The 19,396-nt window shown below is 36.4% G+C and overlaps 1 protein-coding gene across 1 annotated transcript in view; it reads left to right on the top strand.

Moving 5' to 3' along the window:
* The window catches only part of LOC127643740 (ankyrin-2-like), a 91,493-nt gene that overhangs the window by 27,825 nt on the left and 44,272 nt on the right, over positions 1-19,396 (top strand). The window contains exons 12-31 of the mRNA XM_052126596.1: positions 3,099-3,296; positions 3,401-3,499; positions 3,819-3,917; positions 5,002-5,100; positions 5,286-5,483; positions 5,633-5,731; positions 5,903-6,001; positions 6,404-6,601; positions 8,105-8,203; positions 8,379-8,477; positions 8,791-8,889; positions 10,674-10,772; positions 10,986-11,058; positions 12,227-12,350; positions 13,178-13,262; positions 13,915-14,018; positions 14,525-14,560; positions 17,665-17,889; positions 18,160-18,258; positions 18,668-18,822. Coding sequence (XP_051982556.1) covers positions 3,099-3,296; positions 3,401-3,499; positions 3,819-3,917; positions 5,002-5,100; positions 5,286-5,483; positions 5,633-5,731; positions 5,903-6,001; positions 6,404-6,601; positions 8,105-8,203; positions 8,379-8,477; positions 8,791-8,889; positions 10,674-10,772; positions 10,986-11,058; positions 12,227-12,350; positions 13,178-13,262; positions 13,915-14,018; positions 14,525-14,560; positions 17,665-17,889; positions 18,160-18,258; positions 18,668-18,822 — 2,386 coding nt within the window. The remainder of the gene's footprint in view (positions 1-3,098; positions 3,297-3,400; positions 3,500-3,818; positions 3,918-5,001; positions 5,101-5,285; positions 5,484-5,632; positions 5,732-5,902; positions 6,002-6,403; positions 6,602-8,104; positions 8,204-8,378; positions 8,478-8,790; positions 8,890-10,673; positions 10,773-10,985; positions 11,059-12,226; positions 12,351-13,177; positions 13,263-13,914; positions 14,019-14,524; positions 14,561-17,664; positions 17,890-18,159; positions 18,259-18,667; positions 18,823-19,396) is intronic.

The following is a 19,396-nucleotide window of genomic DNA, read 5'->3' as shown; positions in this document are numbered from 1 at the left end:
TAAACTGTGGTACAAAACTGACATAATAAACTATTCTGCACAGTAATATTCCTGAGGATGAGAGCTTTCATTTGATGTAAGGCATGGCAAGTTATTTTACATAGCACATTTCATAAACAATGGCAATTCAAAGTGCTTTACATATAAATGACAAAGAAACTACTGAATTAAATAAATGTTAAAACCAATTAAGAACAAGAAATAAGAATAAAAAGTAAAAATTATTTTTTTAAAAGTGCAAATTATTAAAATGAATAAAAAGAAAAAGAATACAGAACAAAAATGATGCAGTGCAATCAGTAAGTGCAGCACAGTGCTCAGTGAATAAATGCATTGCTGAACAGATGTGTTTTAAGTCTGGACTTAATGTGACTACTGTTGGAGAACAGTAAGCTGGTAGCATAATAGCTAAACGCTGTCTCACCTTGTTTTGTGTGAATCCTTGGAATTTCTAACTGACTAGTGATCTGAGAGGTCTGTTAGGTTTATATTCAACAAGCATATCTGCCATGTATTTAGGTCCTAGGCCATTGATCGATTAGTACATTAAAATCAATTCTAAATGTAAATGGAAGCCAGTGTAAAGCCATAAGGACTGGAGTAATATGCTCAGATCCTTTGGGTCGAGTGAGAATCCTGCCAGCAGAATTCTGAATGAGCTGCAGGTGTATAATGGTCTTTTTGGGAAGGCCGGTGAAGTGTCCATTGCAGTAGTCCACCCTACTGGTGATAAAAGCATGCACAAGTTTCTCTAAGTCTTGAGTGGATACAAAACATCTGATTCTTGCTATATGTTTAGAAGAAAGTTGGATGATTTTGTTATTGCTTTGATGTGACTACTGAAACTAAGGTCTGACTCAAAAATGACACCAAGATTCCTTACTTGATTTGTTGTCTGTAGGCCCTTGGGGTCAAGGTATGTGTTCACTTTGGGAATTTCGACTTGGTTGCCAATTACAATGACCTCTGTCTTGTTGTTGTTGTTTAATTGAAGGACGTTTTGGCACATCCAACTGTTAATTTCATCAATGCACTGGCACAGCGTGTCTATGGGGCTGTAGTCATCCTAAGGCTAGGTAAATCTGGGTGTTGTCTGCATAGCTATGGTACGTAACTTGGTTCTTTTTCATAATTTGGCTTAGTGGAAGAATATATAGGTTGAACTGGATCAGGGGGCCTGGGAGGCGGCCACAGGACGGGGACTGGATCAGGGGGCCTAGGAGGCTACCACAGGACGGGGACTGGGTCAGGAGCCGTGGAAGGCAGAGCCGTGGAGGACTCTGGGGACAGGGCCGTGGAAGGCTCAGGGGGAGGAGCTGTGGAAGGCTTTATTCTTCTCCTCCTCCTCCGGATGGTTGAAGTTGGCAATGCAGGCTCTGGGACGGACGAGACTTCCAGCTCGTTGGCCGTGGCAGGCGTTGGCTCGTTGGCCGTGGCAAGCGTGGGCATTGGCTTGTTGGCCGTGGCAGGCATGGGCGTTGGCTCTTTATGAGTACTCTCAGAAGCAAACATCTCTAAAATTAAATCCACGTACTCCTCCCACGTGTAATCACCCGTCTCCGGCAATTCCTTCCATTCATGGGCAAGGAGGCCTATCTGGTAAATGGACTTCAAATGATTATCAGCAAATCCAGTGCATCTGGCAATGGTGCTGAACAGATTATTCAATTATAGAGAGGTTTGCTCGGCTCAACTGGAGGAAGACCGCTGCAAGATCCATCTTTGGTCAGTTCTTCTGTGACGAGGCAGGCAAAGAATGAGGATCTAAGTGCAGCTTTATTAAAATAAACAAGAAAACTCAGAATAAAGAAAAACACAGGGAACCTAGCACAGAGCATAACAAAACATGCAAGAACTGACAAATTAACTGGGGGAAACAAGGCCTTAAATACACAAGGGAAAACAAGGAACACCTAGGAAAACTATCAGGGAATGAGAAATAATCAGGGGAAAACCATTCATAAAAATAAACTACAAAGAACTACAAAAACCTAACAGGAAACAGAAACTAAACGTGAACTTCAACATAAAAGCACAAAAACAAAAGACAACAGGGAATATGACACTTTATAAGTGCCGTCTCTGTGCTGCTGTTGGAAACCAGACTGGAAATTGTCCAAGTAGCCATTTGAGTTCAAGAATTTGTTCAACTATGAAAGGAAGATTTGAGATTGGTCTGCTTTTTTAGAAGAGGCTTGACAACTGCAGTTTACTGGGATTTCCGAAACATGCATTGACCATTTCTATTTCCATTTTTCCAGACAGTTACATTTACATTGTTTTTTCCAAAGTGAATAACAGTGCCCTTATTACAGGGACAATCCGTGCCCTTATTACAGGGACAATCCTCCCGGAGCGTTAAGTGCCTTGCTCAAGGACACAATGGTGGTGGCTGTGGGTATCGAACCAACAACCTTCTGTTTTACCTTCTGTTTACCAGTTCAGTGCTTTAGTCCACTATGTCACCACCACTCCACTCCATTTTTGAAAAATGGTGCGGTGAGTGTGTCAAGACAGCATGTCGACGTTTTAAGGTGCTGTACTATTTCTTTTAGGGTTTCATAATACTTGTCTATTTAAGTACTGTGTTTAAAACAGAATTTGTATATTTTTTACATTGTCACCTGTAGGTGGTTCTCATTTGCGACGCAGAATTTTTAAGGCTTTATTTAGTTTGCATAGTGATGGTATCAGATTGTAATACTGTGGCACTTTTATATAAATCACTGCATGAGTTCCATACTTATGTACCATGGTATTTACATCCAAGGTAATTCAAAGAATACTACAGTATTACTATGGTACATGTACAAACTAACATGGTTTAACTATGGCACATTTTGGTACTTATTTGTTAGTGTAGCCTTGAACTCAATAGGGGCGTATATTGCAAAATAAGTTTAAGATTAAAATGTTAAAATCCCCGGAAATAGAAGTCAGGCATATGTGGTATAATTTGAAAGTTTAGAATCTGAACCAAAGTACCACAGTATTACCATCTGATACCATCAATCTGCTTCTAGTACTAATATTGAAAGATAATCAATGCTAATTTTTTTATGATTGATCTGTGTTTGTTATTCTCTTCACACACACAGAACGGGCTGTCCCCACTGCACATGTCTGCTCAGGGTGATCATGTGGACTGTGTGAAACATCTGCTGCAACACAAGGCACCTGTTGATGATGTCACACTGGACTACCTGACTGCCCTACATGTTGCTGCCCACTGTGGTCACTACAGAGTTACCAAATTACTGCTGGACAAGAAAGCTAACCCTAATGCCAGAGCACTGGTAATTCTTTCTCTTTCTTGAAATAAAGCTTGTAAAATTAATGTGTGTATGTGTTTGAGTATTAATCAGTGTTCATTGTGATTTATTCATTGTGTTTTTGTCAGAATGGCTTCACTCCTCTGCATATTGCCTGCAAGAAGAACAGAGTGAAAGTAATGGAACTGCTGGTTAAATATGGCGCCTCAATCCAAGCCATCACTGAGGTAAGAGTATTGTTAAAGACTAATTGGTTTCTCTGCTTCCATTGTGGAATATTAAAATAATAAAAATAAAAAACCTGCACTGATGCACACTTTAAAATCTACTGGAAATATGTATCATCTGGGCACTTTTGGCATACTATTTTTTACATTATTTGGTAAGCAGTCTGATGCTCTAATTCTAATCTTTTATACTATAGGACTGAAATGCAGCATGAGACTTATTTCATTAGTATGTGATTCCAGATGTCATTACTAATCTACAGTCAGATATTGTTTCTCGCTCTCACCTTCTTACCTCCTCACCTCTCTTCCTCTTTAGTCTGGCCTGACGCCAATCCATGTTTCTGCATTTATGGGGCACCTCAATATCGTCCTCCTCTTGCTACAGAATGGAGCCTCACCTGATGTCTATAATATTGTAAGTACACAATCATCATGATGGACATGACGCATTTCAATGTATTTCTGAAGACTTTTGGGTTGGATCTGCGGCCTTTCAGTTGCTCTTAGTTGTGGTGTGTGAGTGTTTATTCAACTTCTAACCCTGTGAACTTCAAGAAAGTAAAGTTTTGTTTAAAAAAATGTTCACCCACTCATTTGTTTTTTTGGTGTGTTTGTTTTTAATTAGTCTACTAACAGTGACCAACAGTCCAACAGTGTATATGTATCACTGGAGATTGATGTAAACGGTCTGCACTTATATTGCTCTTTTTTAACTTTAGTGGTTTTCAAAGCGCTTTACACTGTGAACTCATTCACCCATTCACACACACACACTCACACACCAATGGCGCTAGCCTGCCATGGGGAGCAACTTGGGGTTCAATGTCTTGCCCAAGCACACTTCGGCATGTGGAGTCATGTGGGCGGGAATTAAAATACCAACCTTGCGATTAGTGGCCGAGCCGCTCTACCACCTGAGCCAATAAAAATATTCTGCTTATTTATTTACCTTGAATTACCTTGTGTTTACCTTGAATTTGCTTTGTTTTCCTCAAACATAACTTGTCTCATATTTCATCGGAATCATGCTCTTCTTTACTGACACCTCTGCCAACTTGGTAAACAACTATACTAACTTTTGAAAAACTATTTGGGGAAAAATGGTTTGGTGTGATGGAAATTACTGTCAAATCACTGGGACAGTCGTAGTTTGGAAAAGGTGACAGAAATAATTTTCATTCTATAAATATTTAAATGAAATGAAAATCTTTGTATAAAATATCATAGGTATAAACATTTGACTTTAAACATGGATTTTCATAATTTAATATTGAAAGTCTGAGTCTGGGACAAGGTGTAAAACTAAAATAAATAAATTAAAATAAATAAATTAAACCATAAAACAAAAAGTAAAAAGTCGAAATATGTTAATTTAAATAAACATCAAACCCTGGGACATGAAAGTGCCTGAAGTTAAAGAAACACCCCATATAATGTGTTCAATGTAGACAAAGCTGTGTATTTCCTGTAGATCTAATTGTTGTCATGTGTGTCCTTAGCGTGGTGAGACAGCATTGCACATGGCTGCAAGAGCAGGACAGATGGAGGTGGTGCGATGTTTGCTAAGGAACGGCGCTCTAGTGGATGCCATGGCCAGAGTCAGTCGCTACAATATTTTCAATATTCATGCATAACATATTGTCATAAACCTCTATATAGAGTCAGTAACTTTGTAATAGTAAATCAGTACAGAAACAATGTAATGTTACAAATGGAGGCTTTGAATAAACCATTTCTCTATTGCTCTCTCTCACGCTTTCTGATTGTGTTTCAATCCCCTCAGGAGGATCAGACTCCCCTTCATATTGCATCTCGTCTGGGTCAGATAGAGATAGTACAGTTGCTACTGCAGCACATGGCTCATCCTGATGCCTCCACCACTAATGGATACACACCTCTGCACATCTCCGCCCGTGAGGGTCAGTTGGATACGGCTGCAGTGCTGCTGGAGGCCGGAGCATCTCACTCACTAGCCACAAAGGTGGGACTGCATCTGGCATCTGATATGTGACTCAGTCAATTATACAAATACACACAGACACCAAAATAATATTTAATAAACAGTTATATTGTATATACTGTGTATATTGGGTTGTAATTAACAACAGATATTTATTATTACCATTATAGAAAGGCTTCACTCCTTTACATGTTGCTGCTAAGTATGGAAGCTTAGATGTGGCAAAACTCCTCCTACAGCGCAGAGCTCTTCTTGATGATGCCGGAAAGGTGAAAATCCAAAATATATAGTTAGTGTAATGTAGTATGAAACTATTATTTCTTCTTTGTGTACCTGGCAATGCATTCATATATATATATATATATATATATATATATATATATATATATATATATATATATATTCACTATTTTCTCTCTCTCTCTATCTTTCTAAAACAGTATGGTCTTACACCGCTACATGTAGCTACTCACTATGATAACCAGCAGGTGGCGATGTTGCTATTGGATAAAGGGGCTTCTCCTCATGCAACCGCAAAGGTAACAATCTTATTTGATTGCAGAATGACAGATATAATTTAGAATGCTGGTCTAAATCATCTTTATCATCTGTATGAACTGGTAGTCTCTGCACCCAGAAGTATGGTGACTTGGCAGCCTACAGTGATTAAATCATCTTTAGATGATTACGAAATAATACTATGCATTACTAATGGTACTGATACTAACGACTAGGGCTTTCCAATGGAATCAGAAGCTGCGGTTTCATTATCTGGTTTTTCACAATTTCTGGGAGTTAGGTTGCACATGTTTGCACAAGGTACCATGAGCTACAACGAGTGCTTCCAAGAAAGAAAATCTTATATTTAGTTTCTTGATTTGCTTTTATTTGTATTGGTCAATGTATAGCCCGAGAGTTTATTTTACTCTTTCCATTTGCAGAATGGCTATACACCTCTGCACATTGCAGCAAAGAAGAACCAAACCCATATTGCCTCTACCCTGTTGCAGTATGGAGCAGAGAATAACGCATTAACCAAGCAGGGTGTGAGCCCTTTACACCTGGCCTCTCAGGAGGGTCACACAGAAATGGCCTCCCTCCTTCTGGAGAAGGGTGCACATGTCAATGCTGCCACTAAGGTCTGTATCCTCATCAGATGAATGGATAGTGCTCATGCAAATATGGGTCTTGTCAGGTGTCTATGTCTATGCACAATCAATAAATGAAAGCATCTATGATGACATCATCAACGCTTGCAGACCGGCTCACTGTATATTGTTTAAACGAGTTGCTGTTTACCTTGCTAGTGTTTTAGGAATACAGTAATCTAACCTGTTTCCAGTAAATAATATTTTCTTCTCAAGTGGGGTATCTCTTATGAACATGCCCATATATGCCCATTTTGGGTTATAAACTAGACAGTAAATTAGTTAAATAGTTAAAATCTAGTTGTGTCATATTTTCCTGAGTAATACAAAGGTTACTAAATATTTTGTCATCCAAATTGTTTATAATAAATGCAGACATTGTCATGTGCTTTGACCATGGCATAGTTCCTGGCAAAAGAGATCTGTGGTCTTCAGTTACCCTCTACTTGGGACTAAAGCAACAGTCAAGCATTACACCTACAGGTGTCATTGTGTTGATACCAGAGGTGTTGCTAGACCCTGTTTAGGAGGGCTTCAGCCCTAAAAATCTGTGACTTTGCCATTTGCCACTTTACCATTTGGCCATTTGAGTTTTATTGAGGTGATTCGTGAACAAGTGATTATCAGCATCTGTGTACCAACTGAAGGTGGCATGTCATTCATTTAGTTCAATAATCTAATTTAACAAGGGGAGAAAGGGGCTGGTTGTTATGAATTATGACTGAAAGTTGAAATCTATACATGTTGTTAGGCTAATATTGTTGTCTTTTTCATAGCTTGATGCATGCACAGCAGTTCACAAAATAGTAGCTATGCTTTGTTGTCATTCATGGAGAAAATGCTTATGATGCTTAAACAGTCTGCTGAAGTCCCAAAGTACATTTGTAGGCACACAAATTGTAATAAAGTATAATTAGACCCATTATGATCATGAATGAATGTGCTTCCTCGATGATTTAATGACTCACTCAAAATGATTTTCATTTGCTCCCACCTACTGGTAAAAAAAGTGTGATTTGCAAAAATGGACACTAAACGAATTAAGGTAAATTTAACTTATCTGAACAAATCTTTGAATGAATTCAAAAGACATCAAATAGAGTTAATTCACTCCACTAAACAAATGTGTCGTTTATTGTAATAATAGGGTTTTGTTATGTTTTATATAAATGTAAAGAAGTTGCAAAATTATCGATTCATATTCTATAATTATTGTTAAAAATGTAGAACAAAAATGGAATAATGAGGACAGATGACGTATTGCCAATAAATAGACCTATTCAATAATATAAAGTGTCCATGGAGGGGAATACATTAAATGTGTACATCTTTAAGTGTCATTGTGGGCTGAAGCCCCCTAAGATTGATATCCTGGAATCACTGCTTGTTGACACCTGACTTTACTAGTGAAATTAGCATTACAGTATTATAGGACAATGTATACACCGTTGTAAACATTATAAAGTGCATAATAGTATTCCGTTCCTTTTTCAGAGTGGTCTTACACCTCTTCACCTCACTGCTCAGGAGGACAGAGTGCAGGTTGCTGAAATACTGGTCAACCATGATGCAAATGTAGACCAGCAGACCAAAGTAAGCTTAGTCTGTAGTTTTATATTAACATGGTTCTCTTACGGTATTGCTAGATGAAAGCACAAAATAAAAGTTTTTGGAAGAATGAATACTACCATTTATGATCAGTACAGGCTGTGGTGTTTAGCCATGTCGTATTTCTGTATCTGAAGTTAATGTTTGTTATTTCTTAAAGCTGGGCTACACTCCACTTATTGTGGCTTGTCACTACGGAAATGTCAAAATGGTTAACCTCCTTTTGCAAAATGGTGCTAATGTCAATGCGAAAACAAAGGTAAGAGTATACATTCTAGTAATGTTTTTTAATCCTATAATTATGTGATTTAATAACCTAATTATTATATAAAAAGCCAATCTTTTATTGATTTCATGATTACATAAAACAAGCATGCTATTTATTAATTTACTAATTGTTTATTGTAAGTTTTTTATTTTATTTAGCTGAATATTCTTAATTTTGAGCCTTTAATATTTTAACAGAATTGTACATTTCTGTTCAACGTTATTTGACTTGCAACCTGATTATTTATATGATTTGTTATTATTTGGATCTGTTTTCTCTATTGATGGACTTGTTTTCATTGCAGAATGGATACACACCACTTCATCAAGCAGCTCAGCAGGGAAACACACATATTATCAATGTCCTACTGCAGCATGGGGCCAAGCCTAATGCTGTCACAAAGGTGAGAGACACAAAATAATAACAGTTCTTTACATAGGCTCGGATTTTTAGCAAAGGCTGCTGCAGTTTAGGTGGACGATATACACATGCACGTGCAACGAGGGCATCAGAGAACCAAGTGTCTCCCTGGGGATTATGTCTATCACCGTGCACACACACACACACACACACACACACACACACACACACACACACACACACACACACACACACACACACACACACACACACACACACACACACACAAACATATATGTTGGTCTACCTATCATTATGAGGACTTTCCATAAATGATTTTTATACTGTACAAACTATAGATTATAGCCCCTAAACCTAACACAACCCCTAAACCTAATCATCACAGAAAACGTTCTGCATTTTTACATTTTCAATAAAACATAGTTTAGTATGTTTTTTAAGCTATTTAATTTATGGGGACACTAGAAATGTCCTCATAAACCACATTTATAGCATAATACCCTTGTAATTACCAGTTTGTAACCTAAACAATTGTCCTCGTAAACCACACACACACACACACACACACAGAATGCAAATGGAATGTTTTCACCAGCATTAGTAATTCTACCATATTCAAAACTGTTGTTGTTTCAGTGTGAATGAGAAATAACTATAAAACACAATATAATTATTCAGACAGAATACAGTAGCTGTTACAATGAACCCTTATGGCTAAAATATCAAGTTTTAAGAAATGCCCAACCTGTTACTTGAAGACCCCAAATGTGGCCTTGCACTCAGGTGTTGCTAGTAAAGGTCTTCATGAGATTTGATTATGATTGATCTCCTTGTATATGTGCATAAATCCAAAATCTGTGAGTCTTTGCTGGATCATTTTACTTCATAGCCAAGTGAAAACGAGCTCCAATAAGTTTAAATACATATGATAGGAGGCTTGCAGAACGGCCAAGCACTGCTGTCCCATTGTGTGCAAAGTGTTTCAATTACGTTTACATCCATCGATTGTACATGTGATAAAAAGTGAGGAATATAACAACACAAACAATTCACTTTAAACATAAACAAACACCATATGATGAAGTTAGGGAAGACAGATCAAAAGTACATGTCTGCTAAATCTAGGCAATGTGTGGCCAGTTTGAAGATGCTAAAATATAACATAGTTTTGATTTATTTGGGATTTTATTTGTCACAACACAATTCCCATATTTCCATTTCTATTATTCCATAGTTGTGATGACTTTATTATTATTCTAAAATGTGAAAAAAAATAAATGAATAAATAAATAAAGAATGAAAGTTCAGTGACCCTAAATATTTGAACGGTAGTGTAAACTGTAATATTGCATTACAATAGTTATTATTAAACATCAGTAATGATACAACAACACAATTTAATCGGAATTTATTATCAAATTCCTGTTTCATTGTTAATCACTTTTTGCTTTTTGTGCTTTTGTGCAATTAAACATAAAAAAGGGAGAATAAAAAGTTCACTAGTATCCATTACAACGGCTCTCTTTAGTCCGGCAGAGCCCTGCCCACAAGCATAACAAATCTCTCTAACAAAAATGGGACTTTTAACTTTATTAATATTTGTATCATATATTACAGATATACTGAAAATTTGTATTGTATTATACTGTATACTGCATAAATACAATGAAATATATAAAATCTTGTTGATACTATTTTCCAGTCTTGCTCACTAGGGGGTGCTTCAGCACCCTCAGCACCCCATTTCCCACGCCTTTGGTTCTGTATTTTTCACCTCTAACCTACAGCTCTTTCCATTTCTCTCAGAACGGGAACACCGCTCTCTCTATTGCTAAGCGTCTGGGGTACATCTCAGTGGTGGACACTCTGAAAGTTGTTACTGAGGAAATGGTCACAACGACAACTGTACGTAACCATGCCTTTGCACATTATGAACTTAAAGTGTGTAAATCCATATACAGTTCAACACTGAGTTTCCACATTGAAAATCTGGAGGGAATAAATACGAAAAATACGAAACATTTACAAATTTGTAAATGGAAGCATTTTCATAACTGGACTTTTGAATCCTTATGCAAATACATTCAATGCCCTGTTGGTTTGATTATCATTTTGTAGACGGTGACAGAGAAACACAAACTGAATGTTCCAGAGACAATGACAGAGGTTCTGGATGTTTCTGATGAAGAGGGTAAGTTTCTGTATTTCATTGGTAGCTTATATGCATAATCAGAAATTCATACTATCTGTGTAATATACTATCTGTGTAAAAGCTGCTGTGCCTCTATAGCATTACATAATATGGAGGAGGAGCCTTTTACTGATGTCTCTATGGAGATATATGAAGGTATATAGCGTATAGATATAGAGTGAACAGAACTGACCACTTTACTAACTTTACACTTACTACATTTGTCAAATATTTGTTCAGTTCATTCTGTGTCTATTCAAGCGTGTGGTTTGCGGTTTGTGTGCTAACTGGAACGGTGCATGATTGTTACGTGAAGAAAACTCAAATACCGTATGTGGAAAACTAACTTTGATTTTACTTATGTGTGCTAATGTGAGGATGATAAGCGATTTCAAAATCACAAAAAAGGAGATAATAATATTTGAAAAGTGTGGGGCACTGAGCATTTTAAGAATAATGCCAACATTAGTTATGTTAGTAATAGTTGTGCTTGCAAGCATAACTATTACTATTATCCATACCACTCATAAAATTAGGAAGTTATAAGTGTATTGTTGACTAATCTGCCTAAAAAAGATGTGAGAATACAGAAAATCAGTGGCATGCACAGTGGGAGTGCTGAGGGTAAAAGTGCCTCCCAGTAATCATTAAATAAATAAATACAAAATTGAATAATAAAAAATACTTCTACTAATAATAACTACAAAATACTAATAACAAAATAGTTCAAATGTGCATGACAGTAGTAATGAGTATTTTGTAATTGGTGAAACAGTGGAAGCAATCTGAATGGTTGGTGAAATGTGCCAGAAATCAATAAAATATAAATAAAAATAATTAAATGTTTTACCTTTAAGATTTTAGTTTAGTGTGTGTGTGTGTCTCTCTTTTTCTTTACTCTCTTTTTTTTGCAATCTTTATTTTTACATTTTATCTTAAAACTGAATTTTTGTAACAGACGCTATTTAGTCTGAATTTAAAAAGCACTCTGTTTAATTTTCATTTTATTCGGTCAAGAGTTACAACTGTTTACAAATAGCTTGCCCAAAGATATGTCATGTTTTGAACTGGGCTGTTTAATTAACTACAGCTAAGATTCAGTTGATTACATTAATCAATAAGCAGTTTATTAGTCTCTAAATTGGTTAGTTAATCTCTGTTTGATCAGGTGAGGACACAATGACTGGTGATGGAAGTGAGTACCTGAGAGCAGAGGACCTGAGAGAATTGGGTGATGACTCACTGCCTGGGCACTACCTGGACAGCATGAGCTACAACCACAACCTAGACCGGTAAACACCACCCACAGGCACAAAGACACATACATATATTTGAGAGGTTTCTGTGGACTGAAGTCAAGGAATGACACCTATTTTTAATCTGACGTTAATGCACTACTGTAATGTCTTAAAGTGATAGTCCACCTAAAAATGAAAATTCTCTTATCATTTACTCACCCTCATGCCATCCCAGATGTGTACCACTTTCTTTATTCTGCTGAACACAAACAAAGATTTTTAGAAGAACATCTCAGCTCTGTTGGTCCTCATAATGCAAGTGAATGGGTAACAAATGTTTGAAGCTCCAAAAAGACATAAAGGTAGCATAAAAGTAATGCATTTGTGTCCAGTGATTAAGTCCATATATTCAGAAGTGATATGATAGGTGTGGGTGAGAAACAGATCAATATTTAAGTACTTTTTACTATAAATCTCCACTTTGACATTCTTCTTTTGTTTTTGGCAATTCGCAATTTTTGTGTCCAGCAGAAGAAATAAAGTTATACACATCTGGGAGGGCATGAGGGTGAGTAAATGATTCGAGAAGTTACATTTTTGAGTGAACTATCCCATTAAAGTCTTACAAAATATACCATGGTATTACTTTGGTTGATTGGATTTTAAATAACACCATGGTATTCTTTAAAGTATCTTGGGTAATACAGTGGTATATAAATACGGTAGCTACTGTATCTGTTACTGTCACTGTACAGCCTTAGTACTTTATTTTAAGTGTACTCTGGAGGACATTTTTAGAAATGTTTTCCTCACAAGTATAGGAAATCAAGTACACACATACATTTTGTCATCTTGCTCACTTGCTCGCTGTCCCACCCTAGGTCGCATGATACCCCCAGTCATCTCAGCTACAGGGGTGAAGGAATGCTGATTGAGGACATGATCACCAGCCACCAGATTAAAAGGGTGAATTATCACACCTAATATTATATATATATACACACACAGCGGGCCTCACTCATGATACACAAGCAGAACAAATTTGTGTTCAAAGCCATTTTGACATAAATAATAATTAAATGAGTGAAATTAACCTAAATAAATAACATAATTTAAAGTGTTTCTTTGGTGCTTGCATTTGTTTCTTCAAAGTAAAGTATATTCCCAATTCTGCTTCATAAAATGTATATGTTCAGCAGAATTGCTTGGCAGAAAGATGCAGTTTATTTTCTTAAAAATATGAACGCCCTCTAACATGACTAGTTGGGATGTTCCTTTATCTGATATGAACTCTATAATTTGGTTTCACTAATTTAGTATTGGCATCGATACAGTATATCAAGTTCAGTTGATAACGTGTGGTCAATGTTAATGCTGTTAAAGCTATAAATAAACACGTCGGTGGCAGGTGCGTTCACACGTAAAAAAAAAGCACTGTCGTAGCTTACAGCATTTTGATCAAAGACCTTCCATTTTATACGTAATCTAATCCCAATTTACTCACATGTTTACGAATGTTTCATGAATGAGTCCCAGCGAGCATACAGCTTATTTGTATTTAAAATTTAGATTTTTTTATTTTATGATATTTTACAATCCGAGATTTTTTGTTTGTTAGGTATCTGCTTTCTCTCGAGGCAATGAGAAAGACTCATATCGACTGAGCTGGGGTACTGAACATCTTGATAACGTAGTGCTAACCAGTACTCTTCTGCAGTCAGGGTTAGTAGGTCTCACACACTCTTGAACACACACAAACACATCTAAATGGGGACATATGGCTGACTTCTATCGTTTTCCAATTTAATTCCAATTAAAGATGTCCTCAGATGTCCTTAAAGTAGGTTTTGTTATATTTAGCTACACTTCTGTGGACAATGTTTTCACCAAAATATAGCTCAGTAAAACCAGATACACTCCTATCTTGGCTCCTATCTTGGCTCCCCCTTTTCACACACTAGTACAACATACCTCAGACATGGCATACACTAAAGTACATATCCTTAAAGCTGGCATTTCATTGTGTGCAACTATTTGTAGTTCAAAATGGATGATAGTTGCTCAGTTTCCTCTCATATTGTGTTGTTTCTTTCTTTCTTTTCTTTCTTTCTTTCTTTCTTTCTTTCTTTCTTTCTTTCTTTCTTTCTTCTGTCCTTCCTTTATTACTCTCTTTCTTTTCCTCTCTCATTCTATGCTATTTGTGATTGTATCATGTGTTTTGCTTTTAGCAGATCTACCCCATGCCTTGACCATGACAACAGCAGGTGATCTTCCACTTCTCTTTTTTTCTTCCTCTCTTCATCTATGTTAACATATTATTGCATGTATTTTTAACAACTGACTGCACTGAGATTTTCAAGTAAGCCCTGTTGTTTCCATCAAAATTTTAATAAGCATGTTTTGGTTGACTCAGCAGGACATGTTTCAGCCTTCATAAAGAACCCCATGACTAATATCCAGTATTTTTCTCATTGGCTGGTGGTGCGCCGATATGATAACCATATGTGACTTTTATTATTCCTTGACATTTTCTGGGATAATATCCATCTTAAATTTATGACTTTTGGATATGCATTTACTCTAGATTGTATTTGATACATGGCTGCATACCAGCTTCTCAGCTGCAGCTGTTATCTTACAGGATTTTCTGTAGCAGAATGACTCATACTGTATGTTCCTCATTAGTATGTATTGTTAAAATTCCATCTAAGACTTTAGCTGCACTTCTATGCCTCTATTTTGATTGCGTATCTTCACTTTAACAGTTTGACCACATGAGGCTTTAATTAGCTTTGGCATATCATGTCTATGTGAGCTTGGTAGAGAAAAGTATTCTTAGAATCAAGGCTTCTTGGAATATGCTCATATTTAACATATGTATTCTTATTATGTTAGCAATGACATATACATATTTAAGGTTATAAAATCCCTCTTTTTTTTATGCACTCCTGACCACAAATGAGCTCATCAACTCTTTGAATTATTTGAGTTTAAATGGTGATACTGAATTAGAATGTTGAGACAGTACATTGATACTGAATGTAAACAATTTGAAATGTAACTTTTAAACTTTGATTCCAAATTGAAGTTTTATTCTAAAATATATTTTTGTTAACTTTATTTAAATTTGTTATTCCTTTTTATCAAAACTCATCGCCTCTTAGTCATTTATTTTTCTGCTGACTTCTTCACGCATCAGCTGGTATGAAACTGGACACATTTCCTTCCCTACTTGGTTTTCTCCTAACCCCTCTTGAGCATGTACAAGGTTATAATTTTTTATTACTCTGTATCTGTAGAGGCTTATCACAATTCATGAGCAATACATAACATAAAGCAACACCTAAAAACACATTGTAATTTTATATACAGTTGAAGTCAGAAGTTTACATACACTTACGTTGAAGTAATTAAAACATATTTTTATCCACTCCACAGATGTAATATTAGCAAACTGTAGTTTTGGCAAGTAATTTAGGACATCTACTTTGTGCATGACATAAGTAATTTTTTCAGCAATTGCTTACAGACGGATTGTTTCACTTTTAATTGACTATAATCACAATTTCAGTGGGTCAGAAGTTTACATGCAGTAAGTTAACTGTGCCTTTAAGCAGCTGGGAAAATTCCTGAAAATGATGTCAAGCCTTTAGAAAATTAGCCAATTAGCTTCTGATTGGAGGTGTACCTGTGGATGTATGTTAATGCCTACCTTCAAACTCAGTGCCTTTTTGCTTGACATCATGAGAAAATCTAAAGAAATAAGACTTCAGAAAAAAAAGTGTGGACCTCCACAAGTCTGGTTCATCCTAAGGAGCAATTTCCAAATGCCTGAAGGTACCACGTTCATCTGTACCAACAATAGTACTCAAGTATAAACACCATGGGACCACACGGCTATCATACCGTTCAGGAAGGAGACACATTCTGTCTCCTAGAGATGAACGTAGTTTGGTGCAAAAAGTGCAAATCAATCCCAAAACAACTGCAAAGTACCTTGTGAAGATGCTGGAGGAAACAGGTGGAATATAAAGTATCGATATACATAGTAAAACAAGAACTATATCTACATAACCTGAAAGGCTGCTCAGCAAGGATGAAGCCACTGAAAATTTGTGGGAAGAACTGAAAAAGCGTGTGCAAGCAAGGAGGCCTACAAACCTGACTGAGTTACACCAGTTCTGTCCGGAGGAATGGGCCAAAACTTCCAGCAACTTATTGTGAGAAGCTTGTGGAAGGCTACCCAAAAAGATTGACCCAAGTTAAACAATTTAAAGGCAATGCTACCAAATACTAACAAAGTGTATGTAAACTTCTGACCCACTGGGAATGTGATGAAAGAAGTGAAAGCTGAAATAAATCATTCTCTCTACTATTATTCTGACATTTCACATTCTTAAAATAAAGTGATCCTAACAGACTTAAGACAGGGAAAGTTTTCTACGTTTAAATGTCAGAAATTGTGAAAAACATAGTTTAAATGTATTTGGCAAAGGTGTATGTAAACTTCTGACTTCAACTGTACATGAGCCAGTAATTTTACAATTTATTTTAATGCAGTCATGCAATTAAAGGAAAAAATAATTTCTGTGCCGCTAGCAGCAACAAACGTTATTGGGAAAATAATTATGGTTTCGAAACATATGAAAGCCCACAGAAGCCAGAAAATAACAAAACTGAAAAAGAATAATAATACATGGCCTAGTCGGGCTTCCATAAGTTTGGAAGCAAGAATTTACACACTTCACATTTAAAGGATTTGTTCACCCAAAAATTCTGTCATCGTTTACTCATCTTCATGTCATTCCCATCCCAACACAAAAGAAGATGTTAGGCAAAATGTCATCGTGGCTGCTCTTTTCCATACAAAGATGTAAAAATGGACGACGGCTGAAAAGCTCCAAAACATTTAGCCATATGCGAGCCATGTGTGAGGAACAAACTGGAAATGAAATTGTAATTTGCACAACAAGATATGCAAGAACCAATGATATTTGATGTCTGATGTGACGTCAAACCTGGTGTGAAGTGCCTTGAGGTGCCATATTTGATAGAGCACAAATGAGATTTGAGAGCTACGGCGGCAGATTTCCAGCAAATGTTATTAATTTTAGTATTAAATGGAACAAAGCAGCCGGGACATTCTGCAAAATGACTGTGGTGTTCCACGGAATAAAAAAAAACGGGTTTGGAATAACATGAGTATTGTAAATGGTGAATTTTTATTTTGGATGATATAGTCCTATAATGTATTTATAGCAATAATTGATAACTGCTTAATGATAATGGAGATGTTATGCATGTTTGCAGTGCTGTGTGATTCACCGTCAAATACCCTCATTTCTCTTTCTTGTTGTCCTGAAATCAGCTTCCTCGTTAGTTTCATGGTGGATGCCCGAGGCGGAGCTATGCGTGGCTGTCGACATAATGGACTACGAATTATTGTGCCGCCTAGAAAGTGCTCAGCACCTACAAGGGTCACATGTCGTCTGGTAAAGAGGCACAGACTGGCATCTATGCCCCCTATGGTAGAAGGAGAGGGACTTGCAGGCAAGATCATTGAAGTTGGGCCTACCGGAGCCCAATTCCTTGGGTAAGGGGATGCAGAGTGTTCAGAGAAATGCTCAGTATCACTATGAATGTTTGTGTCTACCTTTATGAGTGCGCTTGAGTATGGAGGACGAGGGTATATGTTTTGTCTAATAAAGTGTTGCTTTTTCAACATGTCTAAGATCACTTGCTTGGAGGAATGACAGCAATGCTTATTATCAATGTATCTATCCTCTCTGCACATCTGAGTTTAGTGATAGGTTCACAGTTTTCTTGTATTTTACATCTTTTCTATTCGCTGCAATCGGAACAGTAAACTCCACCTTCCAACAGCCCCTCCTCCTCTAAATGAGGGAGAGAGTCTTGTGAGCAGAATTCTGCAGCTGGGTCCGCCCGGCACCAAATTCCTCGGGTAGGGCAGATCCTAATGTCAAAGATCCACTGGATACCAGTCACATATTCCCCTAATTATTTTGTATACAACTCCATCTGTGCTACATTAGTATGATGTCATATCCTTAATTTTTTAATAATTGTACTTTTTATCATTTATAAATTGAAATAACATTTTCCTCCCTTGAAACCTTCAGATATCATTGGGTTATTATCTTTTTCTTGCTGTTTTATTTGCTATGGGTTCTATGTATTTTATTATCCTTGAGTGCTTGCATTATCCATGGTTTGTTTACTTTCTTTACCTTGGCACATGTTTATCTTGTTTCCTATGTTTATTCTGTTTTTGCACACTTTTAAAGACTCCACAGACGTACGTGTTAAGAGTCAAAAGTCTAAAAATGTAAATACCCTACCTTATTTTTCAGGCCTGTAATAGTGGAGATTCCCCACTTTGCTGCATTGCGTGGTACAGAGAGAGAATTGGTGATTCTGCGCAGTGAGACAGGAGAGAGCTGGAGAGAGCATCACTGTGATCATACAGAAGAGGAGCTCAATCAGATACTCAATGGCATGGACGAGGGTGAGTGTGGCCTTAATAGAGAGCCACCTGTCTCATCTTGATTGCAATGAATTTGGTGCTACACTCAGCTCAAACACAGCTATGCAAATATTAATTCATTTGCTGTACATTTGGTGCAAAAAAGGGCGCAAATGTTATGTTGAAGCTGTCACACAGCATTGAGCAAGTGGGGTTATGGGGTTATCTATTTTTCATGGAATATTATCATGAAACGTTCTGAAAATCTAGATAGGTAGAAATGTTGTTGAATATATATATATATATATATATATATATATATATATATATATATATATATATATATATATATCATTTAAATTTTTTATTATTATCCTTAAATTAAAAGTTGGAATCATGTTTTCAACCATATTGAAATAACTTTATTTTAAAATGATTAATTCAAAAGTGTACAATCCTAGATTTTTGTAAACATTTTGAGGTCTAATTATTTTCAATAAATACAAAATATATATAGAACTGCATGCTTACAAAGTTTTGCATATATATATATAAAATATATATATATATATTTTTAATTATTATTTATTTATTTATTTCAAAACTTTGTAAGCAT

This window comes from Xyrauchen texanus, chromosome 5, assembly GCF_025860055.1.
Source record: "Xyrauchen texanus isolate HMW12.3.18 chromosome 5, RBS_HiC_50CHRs, whole genome shotgun sequence".
In the NCBI taxonomy this organism is placed as follows: domain Eukaryota; kingdom Metazoa; phylum Chordata; class Actinopteri; order Cypriniformes; family Catostomidae; genus Xyrauchen; species Xyrauchen texanus.
The sequence above is the reverse complement of the archived record's forward strand: the minus strand, read 5'-3'. Positions and strand labels throughout refer to the sequence as shown.